The sequence below is a fragment of the Larus michahellis genome, chromosome 1, assembly GCF_964199755.1.
Source record: "Larus michahellis chromosome 1, bLarMic1.1, whole genome shotgun sequence".
Classification (NCBI taxonomy): domain Eukaryota; kingdom Metazoa; phylum Chordata; class Aves; order Charadriiformes; family Laridae; genus Larus; species Larus michahellis.
The window spans coordinates 163,041,918-163,068,536 of NC_133896.1; the positions used below are offsets into that span (position 1 = coordinate 163,041,918).

The 26,619-nt window shown below is 38.8% G+C and overlaps 1 protein-coding gene across 4 annotated transcripts in view; it reads left to right on the forward strand.

Moving 5' to 3' along the window:
* Nucleotides 1-26,619, forward strand: part of NALCN (sodium leak channel, non-selective) — a 232,194-nt gene that overhangs the window by 62,929 nt on the left and 142,646 nt on the right. For all 4 annotated transcript variants that reach the window (XM_074562155.1, XM_074562147.1, XM_074562164.1 and 1 more), the window contains 3 exons: nucleotides 21,435-21,577; nucleotides 21,692-21,796; nucleotides 24,422-24,508. In XM_074562155.1, the coding sequence (XP_074418256.1) occupies nucleotides 21,435-21,577; nucleotides 21,692-21,796; nucleotides 24,422-24,508 (335 nt within the window). The remainder of the gene's footprint in view (nucleotides 1-21,434; nucleotides 21,578-21,691; nucleotides 21,797-24,421; nucleotides 24,509-26,619) is intronic.

A 26,619-nucleotide genomic window follows, 5' to 3' on the forward strand; every position in this document is an offset into this window, starting at 1 on the left:
ATGTGAGTCTGAAAGTACTGGAAGCTCTGTTCATCTTACGTTATGCTTGCTTGTGTTCTTTATTAGTGTTATTTCTTGTACGGGATACAGGATAATATCTTTTAGATGAAATTTTCCTCTCACTGAAATTTTCTCGGTACATCAAGTGGAAACAATGGTTTTGGGACTCTTGTCAGAATCTAAAACAATAAAGGTAACTTTTCCTTGATGACTTTTTCCTCAGAAATTCTAGATTTTTATTCTGTTCACCAAGCCATGATTTTTTGTTGCCTCATTCATGTGCTGCCTCTCATGCTTTTATGTCACCTAGGTGGCTGAGTAACCATTTTTTCCTTTAATCAAGAGCGCTTCACTTTTGAATGCCTTATCCTCCGTGTGCAATTAATATCATTGTGAACTTACTAATTGAACAATTAAAACAGTCTCAGGCATTCTGGTCCATCTTTCCCCCACTGCTGACATGCTCAGTAGTTTATTTGATATCTTAACCTTAACATAGAAAATAGGATCAATATAATCTTGAACTGACAGAACTGAGAGATTTTGCAGTGCAGTGTGTAGAAAATTCATTTTGGTATTAGAGAATTACTCAGGCTTGTCTAAGAAGCAAGGTGACATTAATTAATTCTCCAATCGGTGCACCAAGAAAGGACTCTTGCTTATGAGCAGAAACAGAAATGAAGAAGACTAGGCAAACTTAATTTATCAAAATGTGTTCATATGGAACAAATATGTCCAGCCTTGTCAGTGTCCATGGGATGTGCATATCTTGCATTGCACAGTAAAGCAGAGTCTGGTAAACCAACACCTTGCAGACAACAATTTTTCCCCTTGACCTATCTCCACATTCTGCAAGGTAGACTTTATATTTTGATCTTATTTCTGCACCTTTTGAATAAGAAATACTAGCAAGAATTTTAACGTTAGCCACATAACTGTCCAAGGAGGGCACCAGTTCTGTAGTTTCCACGGCTGTGGTGTTGTGTGGTGGTGGTCCACTGTTCCTATGGCTTGGCAAGGATATCCCACCTTACGCTTGCCACTTCTCCCGCTTAAATGAATGCTTATGGTTTATTGCTACGTGTACTTTATCTCAGCTCCAAAAGGAGGTGTCTCTGTTTTGTTCAGATACAATACTGTCAGAACAGTTGTGCTGCTGCATCAGGTGGGCTCGAAGACACTCATATTGGGTTGCTGCCTCTGCAAAGTTATTTCTTGATTTGGAGACAGTCCTGTCCTCGTTATACCTGTTTTCTCCACAGAATCGTAGGGTTGGAAGGGACCCCATTTAGATTTAAGTTTATTTGGGCGTTGATAAACCTTATAATCACAATGCCAATTTTTAAGCCATTTCCCAGGATAACTGGCTAGCAGCTGACTGGTTTTAGAAATGCTGATACCCTCAGTATGGAGTTTTCTCCTGAGCAGACACTGAGTCATTGGCCCTTATTTACTGACTTCCTTTGATCATAAATACACTTTTTATCCTTTGTAAATCACTTGCTCCTGCAGCCTGACAGGACAGGGTTTATAACCCTCTGTTAACTATATATGTAAGTGAATATCCCTGTACATTATACTTTGAAAATAGATTTTTTCTTACTTAAAATTTATGCAGTAAGGTTTATGAAAAGCAGATGAATACATGTGATTCACTATTTCTTCCTGATAGAGATGAGATATGGCAGTTACCAAACAATTTTGGGGTGATGGTGGTTTTAAGGTGAGTGACAATTAGCTCTGTTTAGCAAAAGTTCTGTTGCACATGGCAAAATTATTATTGCTATAGAAGGACTGAACGTATCTTCCAAACCTGAGGTCTCGATGAGCCTTACACTGAAGAGGTGTAGTTTGCCAGACATCTTCAGATTATTTCAGTTTTGTTCTTTAGTATGACAGTTCCATCGAAACAAGCAGAATCGTTTTAAAATGGAGGTTCTCTAACATAAGGCAGTGTTAGTGAGTTGGCACAGATCACAGATGTATGTGGAAAGGAGAAAACTGGACATTTCTTGGTTTGCAGGGAACACAATGCCAAAATGATCAGACTCTAGCAGAGAGCATGTTTCTTGAAAATTTTCAGTCTCTTCAAGCTCTTAGAATTCTTACGTTTGCTGAAGGGAGTCACATCTGTTGTATCGTTGTGTGTGTGATGTAGATTAAGTTTTACTGGAGAATGTCTTAGCAAAGAGCCTTTCATGAGAAATTTTTGGCAGATTAGAAACAGACGTGTCTTAAATACATTATGTAAGGGCCTGAATTTTCAGTGGAAAGCCGATGAGCTTTATTTAAAGGCTGTATCTCAACTGGTGGACCTGCATGTCTCAGGTCCTGGTTTTGTATACCCTGGCTATGTCGTGACCTTACACCAGAGAGATACTTCATTGCTACCTCTTTATTCCTGCTTGATTTCTGTGGGAGAAGGAACCCTGATATGTGGACCAGAAGGCAGCTCCGGTCTCCCTTCCCCAGGGCTGAGGCACCCATGTCCTGGCACTCCACAGCACACACAGAGTGCTTAAACTGCTTGTACTATGGGGGTCCAGAGGCATGACTGGGATGTAAATATTGTCTGTAACTGATGGTCATAGTGAACTCTTTGTATTCCTGTGTTGGAAGAGTAACACAGAGAAATCTAAACCCACAGATTTTCAAAGAAGGATACTAAGACAATACTTCTGATTTTAGACAACTGAGTAAGTGGCTTGAAGTTGAGAAAAAAAAAAAAAAAAAGGCAAGATGCTCCAGTTAACTCCCTTAGCTATTTGATGTTTCTGTTTGCTTGCCACTTTTCTCAGTGAGGCCATTTTAGTTGCCTAGTTAATTAAGACTTTTTCTTTTTTTTTTTTTTAAGTAATGGTTTAGAGACACACAAAAAAAATTGTACAAATAACATCCACTGAATTCGCTCTGTTATACTAACAAATGGTATGTGGGATGTTGTAGAGTTTTGGAAACTTAGAGTAATTTGAGCAGCCCTCCAGAATTTTAATTTATTGCTGTGTTAATCCCAAAGTAATTGAGTCTTGCATTAAACCAGGCAATCGGGTGAAACTAATGTGAATATGTTAGTACAGTTGTCTTATACTGACAGTCAAAGAAAACTTTACTGCTGCTGAGAGAATTCAGTGTAACATACTTTCCCCTGCCATTTCAGGGTGTTCCTTGTTAGTTTCAGCAGCTAAATAGTTTGATCTGTAATGGAATAAAACAACTTTCTAGAAAGCTTTACTTTTTCTTTTGTTCTCAATTTTGTTTGTAATTGTGGATCTTTCCTGGTGGCCATCTTTTTCTGATATATATAGTTTGATACATCACTCATGTCATTATAGTATGCTGTGCAGAATTTAATGACCTGTCTGACGTCTGTGCTGTGCGCTTCCTCCTCTCTCTCTTCTATTCCCATCTGCACCTGGGAATGCAGAAAGAATGGTTTGTCCACTGAACCATTGTGTTTTGGTTAGATTTCATTTTTAAATATACCTTCTGATAAGTATTTGCGTGATAGGGATGTCAGTGTTAAAAAAAAAAATAAAATCATACTCCTGATGTTAAGTAAAAGGCCCTTAGACTGTCACTGATAAGCTGAAGAGATGGAAGAGCAAAGTGTTGCAAAAAGGCTGCCTTATTAGAAGGGTATAAGAAAATGGAAGTTGAGGCAGGTCAAACGCAGGCTTTAACTGCATGTCATTACGCTTCTTTCTATTGTAAGCTCTATGACTAGATAAATCAATCCCTTAGTGACATGTAACTTCATATACTGTTTCTCGATTTATCTCAAGTAGCATAGTCTTAAATTCTATGTAAGTAAGTTTTGTCCTGTGATTAGTAGGAGATCACAAGCACAATAACAAAAAAAAAAAATCGAAAATTCAGTAGAGCTCACTGGCACCATCACAGCTGTTGGCTTCTTACTGAACCACTTAGATATCCCCCCTCCTTGATCTCTACTGTTTTGTGTCCCAAGAGGGCTTATTTGCTCTAGCACAAGGGTTTAAGGAGTCCTGGAATGGAGCTTGCTGGGGAATGTGGTGGTGGAGACGTTGCAAGTGGCTCTGGAGGACCCAAGCTCCAGGAAGGTGCCCCTAGCAGAGGGCAGCCTGTGCACTGCACCCCCAGAGAGTCTGCACTGTGTCAGTGCCCGCTGCTGCAGATTGAGAGTTAAATGTAGTGTAAGTACTATTTCCGCAGATGACCTCCTTATGCTGACTTTCTGCTGCCCCTGCTCCAGCATAGCAAGGCCTCCCAGCATGATTTTGAGTGATACGCACTCTGTGAAGGTGAAGGAGGGAATTTGCTTTTGTACTGCTGCTACTGTTTTCTTATAATTCCTATGGGAAGCGTGAGTTAAAACACTCAGGTCTATTATCTACAGTGACATTTCTTTTTCCTCTAATGCAGAATGCTAACCAAAGGGTCAGAGAACTTTGAGAGGCTGCGTAAAGCAGCCTGGGGACACGTGCATGCTAGGAATACCATGGTCAAAGGGAAATAAAGGGACGTTAAGACCATCTCCTTAATGAGGATTTACTAAGAAAATAAATAGAAAGAGCTGCTTCAAGCAAGAATGATCTCCCAGCCCACCAGTTTGCACTCTGCATGAGAATTGAAGAAAGGCATGTGTCAAAGACAATAACTATTTGTGTGGATAGCTACTCAACAACTCACAGGCTGTCAAGGAACAGAGAGCAACGTGAAAAAATAGAAAGAGGAGCTAAAGGTGTGACAGTAGTGTGAGCAGCCCTGAAACAAACGGCGTGACTAATTTCAGCCACGCTAATGACCAGGAAACTCTTAGCCAATAGGCAAAGCATGAAGTTAGGCAATTAGAAACCTGTCATTCCATACCAAGAAAATTAGATCCTATCGGTTTAATTATCAGTCAGTGCCATTAAGACAATATAGCTCTGCATAATGAAAGCTGCAGTTACTGGGTAGTAGAGGTAATTGTTTTCACAGTGGAAGATTTCTGCTTTCAGACCAGAGCTTCAGTATGTGACCAGTTTACAGGCTTTGACCTTCAACACGTGCATAATACATGGGACGCATTGTTTTTACCTTGTCTCCTGAGATTTATTTTATCCTAGACCACATTTTCATAAAGTTGGTGGAAATGAGCAAAAACACCCACTACAAATACAGTCTGCAATAGTCATGCCGCATGCCCTCTGTTACTGTGATTAGAGCAGCTTACCAAATCATCTTTGATTTAAGATCTTTGATTTGATAACACAGGGCCAGCTTGCATCTTGGCTTTCCCAATTCTGCTGGGGAATAAGAGGCAATAGTGCTATTCCAGAAAATCTAGATCACAGATGGTCACTCTAGGGGGGGTAGCGCACACAGAGCAGAAGCTTTGGTGTGACTCTCCGGCACATCAGCTCGTCTGTGGTAACTGGCTTCATACATGCTGCTATCCTTGCAATACCCTGTGGGAAATGTGTAATGGCATACTCCTTCTTCATTAAATAGGGCACAGTCTCAATTTATTACTCTGTTACTCAAATATTTTAAATATTGAATGTTTCTTTTCTTAAGTGTCTTTTCCCTGCTGTTCTTAGGGACTTTCAGTAGTTACTGTATTCTACTGTAGGGTCAGTGTTGGGACATTGCCACGTGAAGACATTCTTACACAATATCTAGTATGCACTGAGTGGTATTGGAAAAGACCTAGGTTACAGGCTAAAAGAATAGTATAATATTTTGGATCCCCTGTTAACTACTGAAATACTTCAAAAAACTATAAGACTGTTCACTTCCAATTACTACCTTTCTCATAGCAACTGAGAAAGAATAGAAATTACTTGAATGACTGAAAGTGTTATCTAAGAACATTAAATACCATATGTATTCTTTGCTCTGTTCATAAATTTTGGTTGTGATCAAACTGGCAGCTAGATCTTGCAGTATCTAGCGGGTGATCTGAATAAATCTTTAACACATCTAACAAATAGTTACCACTTCTGTATTTTTCTGTACTTCGGACACAGTGTTGGGAAGTGCATCCTGATTTCTTTGCCACAGGGGCATTTTTGTTCTATGAAATGTTTCAATATGCAAATAATGGCTATCTTTCCTAAAATCTCTACAGATACTTTCAGTGGACACACTCTTTAATGGTACAAGCTGCTTTGGAGGTTCTCCTTAATACACAGCAGAATTTAAGACTTCTTGAAGACATGCTATTCTATCTCCAGAGAAGGTGTAACTGGTCATCTTGGGAAGTGTCAAGATACATCTTTTCCCATACTGCAGTCAGCGTTTTCCACTCTCATCCAAAAACTCCTTTAGAAGGTTATCCTCGACTTTTCCAACAAATCTGTACTACTGTCACCTTGCAGTTGAGAGTACCATAATGATCGGTACTTTGCCTCATTTCAGTAAGAGATTTTGACCACAGTTTATGCCTTTTAAGATTAGGTAATTAGCATGAACGCTCAATTTAAGAGTCTCCGTTCACATCTGAAAAGGAGTGAGCCACACAACAGTATCACCTTATTCTTTCCACTGTGAAGAAGATTGCAGTAACTAAGCCCCTAATTCTGACACTTAATTTAAACAGCTATAATGAGATTGGGTGACTTTGGCCCCCTGTTTTCAGCTCAGCTATACACTTTTTTAATAAAGAATCAAAATCAAATTTAATTGCATAAAATTCAAAAGAGGTGAAACCAGTTAGGCAATTTTCTGTCAGAAGACCTCATCAGTTACTAATGGGACAAGGACATCTGACTGTTCAGAGAGCATAGCTGCTCTGTGGTAAAATGTACAAGATAAAAACTTCAGAAATCTGTTCTGTTTCTCAAAAAGCTGACTCTGTATGTAGCTGTTTCATCTTGACAGAAGTTACCCAGGGGCTGACAGATTCAAATAAAATAGGTTAGTCACAACAGGACTTCTGTATGTCTCTTTTGATAAACTGTGCTATTACTTTCTTCTAATCGCCTGCCTGTGGCAGGTTTTGCATGGTTTTTATAGTGATATGTGTACTACTTACATATCCTTCTGCATTAGCCAACTTTGCTATATTTTACATATGAATATTTTTCTTACATTTATTTTTCATCTGATTTTTTTAGGCGTTTTACTCAGAATTCTGAGGTTAAGTGACAATTAATTAAATATGTCTATCATAATCTCTCAAACAAAGAAGCTTCAGTTGAATTACTATTTAATCCTCTTCTCCAGAACAAACTCTATCTGTGTTTTCTTTTTCCTATTTTAATTTTTTGCATTTCATGTAGAATCATAATTCTGCCGTTACCTGGATGTTTTCTTTTTGTCTTCGGTATCTGATACAGCACTATGGAGCAGCAATGGTGATCTACGGAAGGATAGTGGCAGTGAATGGATATTGTGTACTGCAAAAGCCATTTAAAAAGTCAACATTCTGCCACTGTTATATCGTAGCCACGAATATGTATTTCACTGACATTCACATATCGAGATGGTAAATGCCCTGGAAATAGCTAAGGATATTGACTGCAGTCATTGGGGCACTAAAATAAATTCTGAAGAGAGTTTTGAGTATCAGGGGAGAATACCAGTTTTGAACAGTTGTTCTGGGAAGCTTGTAGGATTAATAGGCGTCTGTATGGTTATTTCTCAATCAGATTAGTCTTTGCTGTCCCTTACCTGGTCATTTTGTCCAGTGAAGAATGCTGCTTCGATTGTGCGCTTACTCAAACTGTGGTTAACGTGCTCTACGGTAATTTCACAAGTGTCTTAAACCTAATCAAAATAGGCTATGTTAGTTGCTATACCTATCTGTTTTCTGTCTGTTCTCCCCTCAAATATTTTGCCAAAAGTTTCAGACATGATGCTTTATGTTATCATACCAAACTAGCTAGTTTCCACCAGCTTGTCTTTCTCCAGATGCTTTCTGATTTCATTCATTCTTTAGAAGTGCTATGAAATCCATAACACATTCTTTCGTAGATCTGCAGACTCTTGGTACCTCCAAGAGCTATGACTTCTTTTGTTTCCTAAACGCGTGTTTACTTCCTTCTGGTCCTTAAGTCCTTCATTTCAGTTAAACATTAGGGCCATCAATAGATTTGACACGCTATGCTGGCAGCAGTTTTTTAGAGCGTTTGAATGGTTAGGACTGCTGTAGTGAACATTTTTGACTGAAGTATGGTGATATGGTTAGTTTTGTATGCAATTCACTTACCACAGACAGATGCAGAATTGCAGCTGTGTCCATAGTGTCCTCAGCATAACGGGGAAGGTACAACTTAGGAAGAGTTTTGACAGGAAAATTTCAATGCAGTTCAGAGTAAACAAATATTTTGTAACAAAACCAGACTCTCTACCATAGAATGACCTTCCCCAGCTGTTGTGCAGTACTTTATTAAATCAGCCACATTGATGAGAACTTCCAGAACAGAGCACAGTGTTGATCCTTCCTGCGTAACTTCATTACAAGCATTCTTAGAAATTTCCCCTCTCAGGAAGCCAATGAAAATGAAATAATTAACATTTTTGTGCTGTTTGCTAATTGAGGATTAAGCCTGTATTATTTAAAACAACTGGACTCTGTTGGACTTAGTAGAGTTTTGTTTGGGGCCTATATCATCACATTTACTGATGAAACCTTGTTTTTCATCTGCAAGGAACCTCACTGATGCTCTTGTTCACTCCTTGTGACCATAGGGAACCGTGCCGTATCTATTGTTCATAGAAGTATGAAGTCCCAACTCAGAAAACTTGGGAATGGAAGAGGCAAAACAAGATGAAAAACTCTTTCAGGACTTCATTTCTCCAATGGTTAGAAAATGCCTAAAAGCAGCTTAGCTCATGTTCATGGCCACTTGTTTCAATGACAACGTTACCTTTTGTCCTCATGGTCAGAGACAAGTGCTTAGTAATATTTACCCTCTGTATTTCTTAGGTTTTGGCAACCTGAACTTGGGAACTTGCTACTACCAGAGGTTGTATTTGCACTGAGATATTTGGCCGTCTGTCTTTCTGATGTGTAGTGCTACTGATCCATATACTGTGAAAACATGCGTGAACTGTGGAATTTAGTCTGAGGTGGGATTTGTAGTAATACAATCCTCTGCTTGGCATTGATCTTTGGTCTACAAACAATGTGATATAGACTGACTCCTGTTCACAGTGCTCAAGCCCGGTCTCTTCTGGGGCAGAATTGTGTATCCTTATGTACAGTGGCTGGTTTTTAACAGCCCTGGACACCATGAGTCACCTCTCTGGCCCCAAAACATAACTCAAAAATGTGGCGTTTTTCAGTCCGAGGTTCCCGTGAGCATTGTGTCTCATCCCTGCTGTCACAGCCCACCAGGGAGGTGATTTTATATCCCGGTATTGAAGGTACATATGGCACGAGGGAATGTCAGCCTGAAGAAGACGCTGAGGATGTGAGCCTATTTGGAATAGTACTGAAGGTGTGTATGGGCTGGAGGGAGCTACGCTTGATACGGGCACATCCGTGGGAAGATAACATCAGGGAACAGAGCTACAGTGTTTGACTACGTAAGTGCTCGCAGAAGTGCTGCTTTGCAATAGACTCATGCTGTGGCTTGTCATGTGTTAAGACCCACAGTAGGAATTGCTCAGGATGAGGCAGGATACATAAATGTGTTGCTGTTGAAGTCACGGATAGAGGCACACGATACTGAATTTACACCAGCTTAATGCCTAGGGGCCAAATTTATGCTGGCGGTAGGAGAGCAGGCAATACCTACTGTGGCACAAGTTAGGATGCAGATAGACAATACAAGTTGCAATGTGCAACCTTTCAGTACAAAGTGAAGCCCTCAAAAAAAGTGATTTTTTTAAGGGGCAGAGTCAGTTTATAACGAATCGGTACTTTGTGTCATGTGTCTGTGCTGCTTTTAACATAGTATTCAGAGTCTTACAGTTAATATATTGTAATATCATGTCCAGAATGACATTCACAGTGTTACTTTATATCTTTTACTTTACAGAAGTTAGGTCTATAGCCCGTGACTCACAAATGCTTCCTTTATGGAAGAAAAAGAAAAAAGGGCTTTTTGCTGAAGAATATGATTTAGCCTGTTCAGAAGCAATGGAACTTGGCTCTCCACCACCACTCCTGCAACATTTTTCCAGGCTAAACCCTAATGCAAGGTGCTTTTTGCACTTAGAACTCTGTTGCTTTGTAGTGTCTACATGCAGCGTTTGGAAAAGGTAGTTTCCATGTGCAGCCTAAACAAACACAGATTACTTCATGCATGACAATATCATTCTTTTTATAACTAGTAAGGGTAAGATGCTGGGTTTACAGAGTTCTTTAATGCTGTAAAATTGCGGAAAACTAGTATAGCCTCAAAAGGATAACTATTTGAAGGTCCAGCTCATTGCCTGGCCACTCCGAGATTGAGTCACCTCTACCTACATCATTCCTTATAGATGCTTATCTGATGTATTCTTAAAGAGCTCCAAGGAGACAAATTCTACAGTCCTCTCAGTTATTTCAGTGCTTGCTATTGCCTGCTTAGCAGTTGTTTCCCCTCTGTTTCAATTATTTCTGACATAAGCACATGAATCCTGTTAAAAGCATTTAGTTGGTGCTTTTACAAGTTCCAGAGGAAAGTCACTGGAAAGAGTTTTAATGCCAGGGCACCACAGATCTGTCTCACAGTCAGTTTTGGAAGCAGACGTTTTTTTGAGATTCTCTGTTGCATTTGTCTTCATTTAGGAGGCCCATCTCCCAGATGCTGTAAAATGAATGGGTGTGGAAACAGTTGTGCTTTCTTCTCTTGACTACACCTTATAGTATCAATCTCTAGCTTTATTTTTAATGTGGCAGGCAATTTAATAAGTGTTTTGAAAACAACACATTGATTAAATATACTGTTTTCCCAGCATCTTTCATGTTTTGTGGGGACTTATGCGGCAGAACCTAAGAACCGTAGATCTAACTCTGTTTCTACTGAAGGAAGGATAAAATTCCCTTTGGCTTCAGGCACTAGCATTCAGGCCAGGACTCAAAATTTTGAACTTGTCTCCTTCAGCATCTCAAAGAATCAGACTACATCCAGCTATCTGAACATCAGCTCATGTGCCTGATTTTGGGCAGCGCGATTTAAAAACTATGAACATAGTTTTTTCTTCAAAAAAATTACATAAATGTGCTGGCAGAGCTTCCAAGTTAGGATCAGGATTTATTTCCTGTTCTGAAAAATAGGGGGACATAATGTAACAATATAAAACCCTACCCAAGCCATGGTCGGACCCGCAGACACGTTACTGAGGAACAGATGTGTTTGTAAAGTCCAGCAGTAACTGTCCTCATGTATGCTTTTATTCCTAAGTGATAGATAATTAGAGGGGCCTTGGACTTCAGTGAAGGGAGCGCATAGACTTTGTTAAGATGAAGAGTAGGCAAAGAGGTGGTCACTGTGAAGTAAATGACATGCCGAAGGTCATCCCCAAATTTATGCATGTCACTTCTTTGCACCTTCAGATCTAAAAGCTCTGATTTCATTTCACCAACTGAAAATCATTTTCATGTGAAAAATGAGGACTGTTTAGCTCATCCTTTGATAAAATATTACTGGGGCTAGGACTGATCTGTATTTCTTGGGAAACTGCTTCACTGAGCAATGCCAAAACTTTTTTTTTCAAACCACATGTTCATGAGGCACAGTACAAAATGACACATTTTCCACTTTAGCAAAAAGCTTTAAAAAAAATATGTTAAATATCATAGCTCTATAAGAAATAAAGCAGCTGTGAGTCAAAGCACAGAGTTGACACACACCTACGCAAAAAATAAACATCTTTGCAGGTAAACTCAATGCTGAGGGGAAAAAAAAATAAATCATTGATTTGACAGTGAGAATTCCGGGAAATTTCTGTTATGGGTGTGCAGAACTATTTTCAGTAGTGTATAAAGATCAGAAAGGATTTCTGCAAAAGGAGATAATATTGAAAACAATGCTTAAACTGAATGTATTAAAACTTTGAACGTTCTCTCTGCCCCAAAATATCTGGCAGTTCATACAGCTTTTCTTGCCAAAGGTTTTGATTTTTGTTTCTGAATAAACCTACCAGTTGCTTAGTCTATTAGTGCTAGTCTTCCAAGAATTCTTTTGATAATCAGTAGATCTCTAGTCATGCAAACACTTTCTGTAAGACAGTCAAGAATAAAAGAAGTCAGACGACACAAGAATTGGTTTTCTTTTCAACTCAACCTTTCATTTTCTGAAGGAGAGAAAAAAAGTTGTTGTCTATTCTTGCTGACATCCATGTATGTTTTTTATTAAAATAGAAAATCAGGTTCTTTCTCTTTCAACATCCATCAAAAGAACAAAAATTTTGAATAGTCTAATCCCTCTTTTAAAGTCAGAAATCTTTAAGATAACCTCACCTTAGACATTGATTCTGGTGCTGTTTGAGGGAAGTCTAAGAGTCTGTAACTTACGACAGCCATCTCTGAAATGGAATTAACGATACGCTTATCTCACAAAGGTGCTGTGGGTTTAGTGAGCTATGAGCACACTAAACCACTTCTCCCTGTCTCCACCTGCTCCCCGACTGCACGTATTAGGCTAGTGGGCAAACCTCTCGCTCACATCAACAGAGTAGGTAAATGATTTTATATCTAGTGGCACGTAACAGGTACCGGGAGCACGTAACTCATTAATAGCTAAATTGGTCACTGAGTGAGTGTTGTTTGGGTTTTCTTGTAACGGTCAATCAGGGAGCTCCTTTCTCCCATTTGGAACGGAAGATTTTGTCTCTTCAGTTAGACTAGTCTCTTAAGATGCATTTGGCACTGTATGTTTGCTCCTGTTATTCAGATGTGTGGAGGCTAATGAGATTTCTAACATGTTATCTGTTTTAGAAAGTCTCCTTGGCCAGCTTTACTGTCTGGGTTATTTTCTTACAGAAATGCATTGAGGTACATGTTGCTGCTGTCTTATTTCTGGTCACTGAATACTCAGCAGGTTTTGCTGGTTGGGATTTTCTACTGTTGTCCTTAGGTGAAACTTTTATGCAGTAAAGAATAAATTCATGTTCAGAGATACGCTATAGCTGGAGCAAATCAAATTAGGATGCTTTGGGGAGGGATTTTTAAAAACATCTTATTTAAGGTGACAGCGGTTTTACCACTAATTGCGGGAGGGATAAAATTTTGTGCAGCTGCTTTTGCAGAATGTTACCCATGCAAGAGGAAGGAACTGATCTCTTCATTTTAAGAGAGAGAGAGTACATCCTTGGGGAAGTGCTCACGATTCACAAGTGATGCCCAGAGGAACTGAACGAAACTGAAACAGAGCTTTAGGGCAGAGCAGCGTCTTTGGTTGTCTAGGTTCCCTTACATTGTTTCTCCTACCCTACAGTTAAAAAAAAAAATTAAAAAATAGCCTTTATAAGATATTGAAATTATATGCTGTGGAATTTCCGCCTTCGATACCTTCCTGCGTACCAGCATACCTAGCCTGCTGTTACTCATCATCAGACTGGCCAGCCACTTCCCACACAGTCACCGGCATGGGTTCTTATAGAGTGAATTTCAAGCTCTCTTTGGTCCTCTTCTGTCACTTAAACCTCTGCTGGGGACAAAGAGGTCCTTGGTTAAATATTTGTGCTCTTGGGTTTTTTTAATTGCTGATTGATGGGACCGTTTGAAACTTCAGGATGAAGGGGTTGCACTGCAACTGGAAATAAGGCAGTGCATTGTCGCAGAGGTCAAATAAAATATGCTGCTGTAGGTTTGAAAATCACTTGCAAGATCTTTTTCAACACTTTCTGGATATGATCTTTTTTTCTTTATAGACTGTGCTAGCCTCTTTTTTCCTGTAAGGCATTTTGTTTTGAACTTCTCTGATTTTTCCACTGTTGCTAATATAAATATCACATTGGAAATGCTCCATTCCGGTCAGGCAATCTCCTGTAATCAGCATTTCCCAAATATGCACACAATTTTAGGATCTCTGTGCATCTCCAGATCCCCCAGTTATTCTTCTGTTCATCTTAATCACTAATGCATGTTCTCATTAGCTCCTGCATGTTTTCTTTTAGGACATTTTTTCTGCCTCCAGACACCTTCATGCTTTCGAGACAGTTGCTTCTAGCTGACCAGACTCAAGACTTGATGAAATAATCTCATGGTAAAGCGTACAGTCATGCCACTTATTTAACTTTGCTTTTGGGTAAAGTATCATCATAGTCACGCTAGATGCAGATATTGTACTATGTGAATATGTTCTATGGTTTCATTCATCCATACTTCTTTCATCTTACAAAGCAGATACATTTTTTTATTAATGAAGCAAATCAGTTGGCATCATGATGCATGCTAGCTTTGCTGTTTCATGACTGCACTTACAATGAATTAGATTGCTCTGTCTATGACTATTGGGAAAGTTGGTGCAACAAGTGAATAGTTTTGATTGACAATGTATGAAAGTCAATGCTGAATTTACATGCCTTGTGTCAAGATTTGCATACGTTGTTTTCTCTCTAACAAAGGGATCCATCACTAGCTCGATCTTAGTAGTCATTCGCAATGTTTAATATATGGCTGAATGACAATCCAAATACATAATATCTGTACTGAGAACCTGTCTTAAATGTGTCTTTTTAATATGGTAACCCTTAAAGTGTTCATTAAATTTTAAATGTAACAAACTGTGTGAATTTCTGAACATTTGATTTCTGGACTGTCACTTTTACCGTATGGTTTTAAAGGCATCTACATACATAATGTATTTTAAAAGAAGAAGTAACAGTCCTATAAAAAGATAGCTCATTTTCAAAGGAATACGTTAATATAAATTATAGAGTTTCCTCTTTTTAACATTTTTTATGTTACACAGTTTTGTCATAACATTTACTGCAGCAGTCATTTACTCTACTATGACTGTACTTTAAATCAGAGACGTTTCATTGGAAAGACTGAGACGGTGGCAGGCCCATCTTCACAGTGTTTGTCACTCTAAAAACCGAGGCCTAGGAATTTCTGTATTTTTGGTTTCTAGATCTGAGAAGTGAGTATTATTACGGTTTGATTCTCTGATAGGCAAAAGCACAGCTATGGCAGTGTCCTACTTCCAGGCACCAGCCTGAAGCTCTCCGCGTTCCGTAGAGGATGGGAGCCCAGGGATCCGAGAAAAGTTGAATCTTTAAAAAGACTCTCTAGGGAGAAGGAGTGGTGGGAGTTGTTGACTGCTCTGCAGGGCTTCCAGGTGGTGTGTGAGGTGTGAACAATTCACAGCTCAGCATTTCCTTGATTCTCATCAACTGCCAGAAATTTTGTTAGGCTGCCACACACACACAAAAAAAGCAGTGGTTATAAGAGAGAATGTATATTAGCACTACAGCTGTGTAATTGCAAAAAGGAAAAAGCAGACAGTATTTATGCACATAAAGCCACCTTATGAGCTCTGGTGACATTTTGGATTCCTGTTTGCTAGTTTATTTGTGAACGTGTAGCTGAGGAGCATTTTGATCAAAAAAGTATTAAAGAAAGCAAATATAAATGCTAGTTAGGCTAAATATCCATAAACCTGCACACCCAAAGTTGTTCTGAACAATGGTTGTCCCTGTTTACACCATGGACTTGTTTACAAACATAAAACAAATTTCTCTTTGCAAAGCATAAAATTCTACATCAAGAAGCACAAGCACTGTCACGTGTAAGACTCTCACGGTTTAACTAAGCATGAACTGCCATGCTCCTGTTTACCCTGTGCAGTCAATACATATGCCAACATTGCTAACTATTGCTAACTAAGTCCATCAAAATTTTTGCTGGAAGTTGTCTGACTTTCCATCTTTCCATGAACTAAGTCTGTAGAACAAGTTGCATTGATCCTAGCATTTAATGCACTTTTGCAATGTTTCTTTATCTCCTTATTGGTGGGTTTGTGTGTGCAGTCTCTGTGTATAATCTCTTCTCATATGTAGAAGCTTCATCTTCTCATGAGGAGACATTTTCAAAATGAAGAATCAGTAACACATCACTACTGTATGTTTGAAGTCCTTACATTTACAAAGGTTAAAAGACTGTGTTCAGACTGGCAGTGTGTTTCTTCTGATGTTGTAAATCAGTGCTTCGCAGAGTTTCCCTTTTGCCGTCTTTTCCACAGCTCAGTCACAGGGAAATGGCACTGGGGTTTGAGGTTTCAAAGGAGGAGCAGAGCATTGGCATGTTTCGTTTTCCTTCTTTTCCTCCTCATTTCTGCTGCCTGGCAAACTGGCTGATATGAGTTAGTTTGGGAGAGGAAAATAGACTGAATCACTCACTCGGAGACAAGTAAGAAACTCCATGAAGCTGTTTAGAAATTGATCTTTTTGTTGATTTCAATCATATCTACCAGCTGCTTCCCAGAAGTGCAAACAACTTTGTCCTTGTTCTTCTGGGTAATTTTTATTCCTTCTAGTTTCACCAAAGCAATAGTGTAAGACAGCTGGAAAACCCTGACTGCGCGCAATGTTTTACAAATACCTTGATACTGAAAGATCAGACATAAATTAAAAGCTGGCTGCACAGTGGGAGTATCCATGCTTTGCAGGAACATTCAGCGTCATGATTTTATCAGAGATAATGAGCAGGGACAGAAAGAGGGTTGATAACATTTCTAGAGCCTGAGTGAGAGGTCGTTTCTTCATGGCCGTAACATTCACAAAGCCATCTTAAGGAAGGCTGCCTTTCCGTATTCAGCACAACAAATAGAGTAAAATTAGACAGCAGCACCTGCTAGAAGGCTGCTTAGTTTTGCCGGGAAATAGAAAAATCAATCCTTTTGCCAGCGCACCGGGATCTTAATCAGCCTGCGCCCTCCGGGGCAGTAGCTCCTCCGCTGCCTGATGTTCCAGATGTGCCCGAGGTGCACCATCGCCATCTAGTGGCTACTGTGACGTAAGGAAAAGGAACCTGTTACTGGCTGGCATATGAGGCATTCTGTGGGTGACAAAATGTTGTGGTTTAAGCTTTTCATAACAACGCCTGCATATTTACTTGCCTGAATAATTCCTGATTAAAAAGAAAAAAAAATGAACTTTTATCATGTTGTTTTGTTGTTTTTGTTTTGGTTTTTTTTACATAAGGTAGCCCTCCTGTAGATATTCTTTCTTAGACCTTCACAGCAGGCACAAGAAAACTGAGAGAAACGTGATGTGGTAGACCAAGGTAGTCAATAAACATAGGTTACACATGCAGAAAATGCTGGAGTTAATGGCATACCTAAGCTTAGTTTTCATTTTCTGTTTCTCACTTGGAATAGCTACAAATCACATAGCACAAAGATATTAATAAAAGACAACACCTCAACATCGTGCATCCCCTAATAACATGTGATTTTGAATCTAGAAGCAAGAACGTAATGAGTTAGGAGGAAAGGGTTCTGTTTCCAGTTTTAATGAATTTTCCATGTGACCTTTTAGCTCTACTCCTTTATTTTTACATTTATAAAATTACAGCATTGTTCAGTGCACTCCCGTTTTCATTATGTCCATTCGCAGAACGAGCTGATTATAGCAAGAGCTGATGTCACAGAGCATGGTGGTATGACAGAGCCACAGAAACAAGCAGAAGATCCTCTGTGTTTACAAAATATACATAAATATAAAACACTATGTAAAATAGCATCCCTGCATAGTGATGCTATTGTTCTCTTCTCTCAACTATGAGTTCTTTTTTTAAATAAATACTTTCTGTGTTCTTTAGGTATTTGGAAGATAAGGTTTTGGCAGGATAGGTTACTTCACTCCCCTATGGAAAATCATCACCTATGTGCTCTGGCTCTTCCAGTTTTTTCTCCATGCTACTCTATTTATTTGTATAGCATGGAAGAGCCAGGTGACCTTGCATCCTGGAATGGCATGGAGACCAGTAGAAGTTTCTTTTATTACAATCAGTTGGGTGTTAAAGCAACTGCTTCCTCCGTGCCCCTTCAGGCTAATGCTCCCAGCTGATGGATCTGAAAGAAACATGTATTGGAGAAGGCATAAGCCCCCTGCATTTCAATGCTGAATGCCCATGTACCTAAATATGCGCTAGAAGTAGGGATACAGTTTGTCTCTGCTGTCTGTTCTTCTATAAGGTATGAAGCAAGTGAAAATGTTGGATAAATTGAGCAAGATTCAATCTCTTTTCCCGTACTAAATCTTTCATTTTCTGAACTTGTTTTTGATAATGACTGTGCACAGTTGTAAAACATTTCCAAAGGTAAAAGTGTTTACTGGTTCCATAAAAGCAGTCTTTTGAGACTGATACAGATTATGATATTGATTTATTTGGTTTTAATCTGTGTATTGAGAAATGTTTTGCTTCCTTTTTTTTGATTAACCATCAGCGTGGTTAAAGCAATTGTTTTATTGTAACGTCAGAATGTGGAATTTATTAGACAAGTTCAAACAAAAGCACTGAAACAAAAAAAAATTCAAATGATGTTCCTTTATTCTGCTGTCTTCAGAAAGTTCCTCCTAAATGACTTTAATCTTTCTCGCCACAAAGGTTTAGCCATCTACTGAAACAAATAGGAAAATTATCATAAGTATTCTCTAGATATTTTTATTTACTAAGATTTAACAATATTCTAGATGCAGATGTTGCAATCCTCGTCCCAAATTCAGCAAGTTACCCGTGCCAACGTGCCTAAACCGATGAGTAATGTCATTATAGTCATATGTTTAACCCTCTTCATGGTTCAAAGCTTTTTCGTGGCTGAAATATCTCGCTGATGCCTGTACTTAGATTGCATGAATCTTGATCTAAATGTGCAGGACATTGACAAGAGATGACTGCATTTTGAAGTACGTGGGGCCTGTTGTGTATCTGAATAGCCAGGCTCTGCAGGTTTTCAAGCCCTCCTTCCCCCTGCCACCCATATTCCTACTTTTCTTACGCAAACTGCAGGAGGTCCTACGCTCTCCGGTGCCCTAACCATGGGACCCCTAGCATATGTGCTCAGGGCTTAAGCCCTCTGAACTAGTAGAAAAAGGCACTGTGTCACTGATTCAGAATATTGACAGAATTCTGTGGAGAAGGGGAATTTTACCATTTGATGTAAGGGGCGTAAGTTAGGTTTCATACGTGGCAGCATCTCGATGTCTGGTTTTTTTGTGATGTATCCCGCTATCATTTGAAATTTTGATAGTCTCTCTCCCTCCGTATGGATTTGAACATGGTGAGAAAAACAGGGCATGCTGCTGTGAAAGGAGAGTCTTTTTAATAGCTTAGACATTGGCTTTGGGAAGATGTAGTTAGATATTAAAGAAATACTCAGAAAAATTAGAATCAGTTGCTGATCGTCTTGAAATGTAACTTTTAGAAGCAAAAAACATGCAGTAAGGCAGATGTTAACTAAGAATTACTCTTTTTGAAAACAAAACATTTCATGGTGTTGGATCCCTTACTGTCATGCCTTTATTCTGTATCCAGTTGAAACAGTATTTACAGCCATAGTTAACAGCATGGTTCCTGGCATGACTATGGAAAGCTTTATTACTTTCTACTCACATATCTTAAATACGAATGTATGTTCTTAGTGGTGATTGCTTTTTAATAGCCTTAAGAACACCTGTACCAGTTATATACAAGCCATCTTTTTACTTTAGTGTCACAGACAAGCACATATTATTTTAATTGGGTTAATTGTGCATTTTTGTCCATTCACAGTATTGCTTTACTGTGGCGGATGGCCCAGTGTATGCGTTATAAATACTTTGCATGACATCCCCTCTATTTTACTAATCTTCACTGTGACTTTCCCATTGGTAATGACTAATTACCGTTTCCTAGCCAGCAACTTTTAATAGATTCCTTTTTTTTCTTAATCTCTGCCTGTCCTCAACAGCACTGTTTTGTTCAATAATTTAATCAGTTCAGCAACAGTATAATATTAGATAATTGAACCATTACTTTATGAATTTTTGAAATGCAAAATAGCTGTGAAGTAATCACTGATGAATATTTCGGTGTTGATAGAGACCACTCTCTTTTCTGAAGAAACACAAAGGGGTTTTCTGTCTACACTTGAATGCTTTTTCCTCCCTTTTTATTTTTATTTCTGTCCCTGGGTCCTGAGAACCATGTGCAGTAAATAGGAAGGAATCCAATAACCAGAAAAATTAACAGAAAGGATTAACATTTTCGCCTACCCACCATGACCATGTTAACCATTCAACACCTACATATCAAAGGAGGAAGTTTATACAGAAAAGATTCCATTCATCCCTGTGTCCTCTTATCAGTGAAGATTTATCTGCAGAAGGGACTCCCTAAGGTAAAACCACTTCCAAGTTCATCCCACCTGTGTTAGCAGACAAAAGGATGTAGATCCTGCAAATTCAGTGGCAGAATAACAGCATACAGCTCCTCATAGGCTGGTGTGATTTTGGGGGGAAACTCCTAGACTCAGGAATTTCTGACTAGAACCGCTGCTTTCTCTGGGAAGAGGATCGGATAGTCAGCTGGTTCATGCTTGCTATGTACCTGTTGCTAGTAGCTGCTGTGTTTTGCTAAGGGCAGCACTCCTCACGCTCCCTCTCTTTTATCCAAAATGTTTCCTGAAACGAAGCAGTAGTGGAGCGAAGCTAGCAGGTGGCTGTAGGACAATTACACAATTTCACAGCGGTTTGTGAGATTTCACAGTTTAATTTCACAGTTTAATTGTGTTCCTTCTCAGAACAAAAATTATTTCAAACAAGAATGCCGTATGAGCCCTAACCACAATCTGTATTTTGAAGCTTTCATTGCAGAGATAAGGAGGAAGGGGGAGCTGGCTGGAGCGTAGTATCCCTCAGACATGAGGATGAGTCTGGATCTTAAGTTTACAATGAGTAACTTCATAGCTGTTATTCGCAAATGGTTTCTGCACACATAAAACCCTCATATCCTCCCCCCATCCCCAGAGTGATACAGGACGTTCAACTTAAAAATGCTTTAACCTTTTTTAAGGCAACACAGGTGTGTTAACGTAGCTAGCCTGGCTACCTGCCTGAATTTTGAAACCGTTCGGTAGCTTGCTGTAGATGCTTAGGTGCGCTTGCCAGTGTCGGGCACCTTCTCTGTGTATTGCTGCTTACTCAGTGTTGCTGATACTAGTAGTGATTCCTTTCACCTACTGAATGTTGGTCCTGGTAGTTTTATTTAAATCTGCCTTTTCTCACGGGTGCTGCTGAAGTCACATGACGGGACAAAGTCTGCCTTTGGAGACATTTGCATACTGCCAGTGAACCCGCCTAACGGATTATGCATGTGTGTCCAGGGAGAGAAGGGAGTCCAGTCTGATACAAAACCAATTCATATTCAGTTGCAAAAGGAAGAAACGCGGAAATGCACCTGAAAAACTTCTCTTTGAAGAGAGGAAAAGAGAGCTGATAGATACCCTTTAGAGAAAAGGAAAATAAAATAGTTAAAAGGTTATTGTTTGCTGATATTGAAAACTGTCAGGGAGGCTTAATGCAAAACATTTTCATTTTTCTTCTGACAGGCACAAGCATATTTACTGTTTATGAAGCTGCTTCTCAAGAAGGCTGGGTGTTCCTTATGTACCGAGCAATCGACAGCTTTCCCCGATGGCGTTCATATTTCTATTTCATTACCTTAATTTTCTTTCTGGCCTGGCTTGTTAAGGTACTGAAAAATGTGTTCTTTTAAACCTGTCTGAAATGTAGATCATATTAGAATTAATTTCTTCTCTTTTCCTCTTGCTGAGCTTTGTGTTGACCATTCTTGTTCTTTTTTCAGAATGTTTTCATCGCAGTCATCATTGAAACGTTTGCAGAAATTAGAGTGCAGTTCCAGCAGATGTGGGGGTCCAGGAGCAGTACTACTTCAACTGCCACCACCCAGGTGAAACACCTGAGATACTGAGATTTTCTGGGGACTTGATTTGGTTTAGTTAATTAATGAATAATAAGCCAAAAATTCCTGTTATTTATTATTTTAACTGATTTATTTGACGTAGCATGTTACTACATACAAAGTTGATATATGAATTTTCATTTAAAATTAAATTCTAGGGTATATTATCCAACTAGACTTCCTTAAAAAAGAATAATAGAGAAGACTGTGATGCGGTTCTCAGTATAGCTATGTTATTATGCTTATTTTCTTTTAAGGAAGTAGGATAGTGCTTTTTTTGTCGTGTCATTGGTGGGTTTGGAATTGGGGTTGCTGTTGAATATCACTTTCTGTGCTAGGGCAGAAGAGCTGAAATCGCTAGCTGTAGCTGGAAGAAGAGAGGTCAGAGGGCAGCTGAAGTGTTTGGGGAAGCTGGTGCTGGAACTGAAAGGGCATATTGAGACCAAGGAGGAATGAGGTGCTGAGCCAGTGAAAGAGCCAGGCTAATATTTGAGGTAGCCACAGAAAGTGAGACCCTGAATCTGAGAGAATGAGTAGGAAGAAGCCATGATAGGAAGGGTGCTATGTGTGGGCTGGGTGGTGTGAAAGACCCAGTATGAAGAACGGGGGCTGAAGGGTTGAGATTTCAATTCTCCCACTCATTGTTGTAACAATCATATTATGTATCCCGAATGTACAAAAGGACAGGTTTTTCCAAGCTAGCGCAGTTTGCCATCTGTAAGAGGGACCGGTACCGACTGCCTGCAAAAAACCCTTCAGAAGACAGATATGAGAAACATACCCATGAGGAAATTTTTTCTAACCTCTGTAGCTAGAGGTTATTTATTTTCTTAAGCCAAAGGATTTAAGTGCTTCAAAATTATTTATTAAATATTTTCTGATATTCCTTTGGATATTCCTGTAATCCATATGTAAATCTAGTCCTTTTCTGCCTGCTGCTACGTTTTTTGCCTCAATAGACATTTTGGCAGTAATTTCTACTCTATGTATGTCTTTGTCAAGGCAGACTTGATGATATCAATTTAAAATCTAACAAAAAAATGACTGTTCCACATGACACATACTTAGTCTGAGGAACTTAACGTTTGTTCCATCTCTGATGGGACAAATTCCTGAACGTACTCTCAACTAGAAGCTGGAACAGGGAGATGAATGTAGGGAAACTTAAGAAGCAGACAACGTTAAGGAATTTCAAGGATAAAAGAAATTCCCAAAATAATGTTGTCATGCCAAAGAACATGAACATGTTGAATATAAATTGCATCATGCACAATAAAAATAGCACGTTGGCTGCAGACAAGCGAATGGTTACTTTGTTCCTAATGGGACATAAAGGGAGTCCAGCTTACTGAACTACAAAAATGATTTATCTTTTTCTGCCTTAGGAAGGGCAGAAAATTTCTTGAAGGGTTTCTTGTTCAAAGCACCAGATGGAAGTTTAAAACCGTGCTTGTTTTGTGCATGAAATAACCTTGAGAAAAAGCAACAATATCTTGCTTCATTTGCCCACTTCATAAATCATTAAGCTGGTCCTAAGACTTAGTCCTATAGAAAAGAAAATGAGTGTCTGAGAGTCAAAGTCAAGGAAGGGGTCTCCCTCGAAGGATAAAAGGAGGTTCTTGTAAAGCACTTTAGCACTTCATATTAAAGCGTGGTACAAAGAGGAGGACCTCAGTGGTCATCTGAGTTGGCAGCATTGGAACCATATTTGTGCGATACTGTCCCCAGTCTAATGAGCACTTCTTTCAGGATGGCTTTTAAGCTTCAACCACGCTGCTGTGGCTGTGTTCTCGAGGTGACTTGTTTGGGTGCTGGGTGTCAAGGAAAAGGTGGGAACTTCGCCACTCTTCATTATATAGTATATGCAGACTCTCAGGTGGCAACTGAAAATGCTAGAGCCATTCATTTTATTTCAAGGACACCGTTTCTCACTGTTCCTTGTGCCCAGCAGTCTGCATCTTTCTATGTCCAAATTTTCCAAGGAAAAAAAGAAAAGAGTGCCTATACCAATGCTTCCAGAGGTTATTGGCAAAATGTGAATACCACTGTGGTCAAGAGAGCCTTTTCCATTCATGTCATTAGAGCCAGGATATCATTCAGCTATTTGCAGGAATTATAAGCTCTAGGTAACAGTACAGAGGACTGTACAGCTACTCTTGATACGCATCAGTGCAACAAAAATAAAGTCTGATCCTTGGAGTAAGGTAATTTTGCTGGTAAAAAAGACGAGGTTGTCTGTTATTTCCAAATGTACCGTGAAACTTATTTTTTGGTCACAATGAATTTGTGTTTCCTCAGGACAAGCTTACCTTAGTAAGGAATTTGTTCTGAACAGTACCACCGTGTAATGATACTGATCAGAGATTAATTGAATCAGTTTCTACATTAGGACTAATAGAGACACATTGTGTTTGATGTTATCTGAGTAAAATTCAGCATCTATTAATGTTGAAAAAAGAGCATGTTACTTTTTTTCTGTAGCAGTAAGAACCATTTCCCTCATATTTTAAGCTAGCTATCATCAAAATGTATGCAGGTCCTTAAGGGGAATGTATTAGATTTCACTTGTATTTATTTGCACATAAAACATTTCTGACAATTTTCCCTTTCAAGATGTTTCATGAAGATGCTGCTGGAGGTTGGCAGCTTGTGGCTGTTGATGTGAATAAACCCCAAGGCAGAGCTCCTGCATGTCTACAGGTATGACATTGCTTTTTAATAAATCACTGTGTGTAACGAGCACCATTCAAATGTTGGCATAAGGAGACTGCGGTGATAAATAGCTACAATAGTTTTAGTCATAAATTTCTTTAAATCCATTGCTCTCTGCAGTGTAGGCTTATTCTTGAAAATCACAGATCAACAAAAAAAGATACACCACAGCCAAAGGGAGAGGATTAGAAAAATGCATTCCTTATAAAAGCTCTGTTTTGAGTGCTCATGAGAAAAAGATTTTAGATGTTTTAAATATAAAAACCCATAAGTGATCATACTTTATCTCTCAGACTTTATATACAAACTGATTCCGCTCCTAGGTTATTCACAACAGAAATGCTTGTTTATTAACTGCAGACTACAATAACATATGCCAAGAGGCAGGACTAATCATAATATACACAGAAGTACCTCTTTTCTCTTGTTCCATCTTGAAAATAGGCTCACAGAAGGGAGAAGAGGCATGTAGGTAGTAAGCAATACAATGTTTGAAACTTCCAGATACAATATTCTCACTTGGATATAGGTGAGTTTGTAAAACTCTGTCCTCATTGTTTAAATAAATCCAGACTAAGATAAGTAATATTTTTATAAATCGTTTTTTATTACAGCACATTGTACAGCAGCTCAAAGTTTTTATTTGCAAGATAAATAATGTCACTTCTGGATGAAACAAATTTGCTTCACATAGAAAGCCAAATCTACTATAGCAATCTGATAGCATGGTGTTTGCTGGCAGTTTTGGTTATGTTTTTTTTAATGTGTAAACTAAAATACACGTACTTTTTGGCAGTATGTACACTGCTGAACACAAAGCTGGCAAGCACCTTTCATCCTCTCCACAAGCCGTTCATTCCCAAATATCTCTGTTTTGTCAAACAACTGCCTTATATTTAATTACAGCATATTTCTTAACTGATAATTCCGCTTCCCAAATTTATTTCTTGATTTTGACAGCAACAGGAACATCATTTGTAGCGTTTTTAAGTAGCTGTCTCAGGTATGTGGATAAAATGTAGCTGAACTCACAATGAGAACTCCTTCAGATGAAAGTTAAGAAAACATCTGACTTACCCGGTCTGCCTTTGTTGTCTGTAGTATTGCATTCTTGCCCTTTTTAGGAATCATGTGAACACACAGTAAATTGTGTTCCAGGGAACGTAAACTTCATGCATCAGTGGGTGCTGCAACTTTTTGTAACTGCAACTCAACTAACTCATTCTTCATCACTTTGTGCAGCATCTGCAGGGTTTTTGGTAATCTATGACCTTGCTGGATAAAGCTATCCAAAGGAAAGCAGTGCATTAAAATATTATTTGATTAGACTATTGCCCAAAGTAGGCTTTATTCTTATGAAATACAGACTAAAATACAGCCCAAAGAAAGCAAAATCTCAAAGTCTGGCTAAATGCACAGCTTTATTCATGTCACCATGCATTATTGTTTCAGTTCTATCAATCCAAAGTAAAAAAAAAATAGATTTCCTAAAAAATTCATGTATTTATAGTCTTTGCAATATATTAAAGGCATTCTTTGTGCATTAATTCCCTCGTGAGAGATGTGGTAGTTTTTTTCCAAGGGTTTGGGTGTGTTTTGTTCTTAAAGAGGATCATGGTGCGTAGATCTGAATTTAGGAAAGAGTTAATCAGATTGGAGAATATATATCCTGCCTTTAGGACACATTCAATTAATGTGCATTCTTCTGACCTTTATTAGGTAAGTATATTGTCATTCAATATCCTGTGAAGGATGGAGTTCTTGGAAAAAGGTAGTGAAGACTCTCTATTGCCCTGTATAATTTTAATTAAATTTTGCAGTAAGTTTGGTTTTATTAATTCCTCTCTGGGCTCTGTAAATATTACTGCTCCAACTATGAAAGGGAACATTATTAAAAGTTCTGTTTCAACAGTTACATGGGTCTGGATCTGTGCTTTGGTGAAACTCATTGTATTGAGTTATTTAGAATTTACTTCCTCAACAAACTGTACTGTACATCAGGAGAGGAAGTACCCTAGCGGCTAAAAGACTGGAGAGGGACTGCAGAGATCTGGGTTCAACTTACTGGCCAAGCACATGTTTCCTGTAGACTTTGAGAA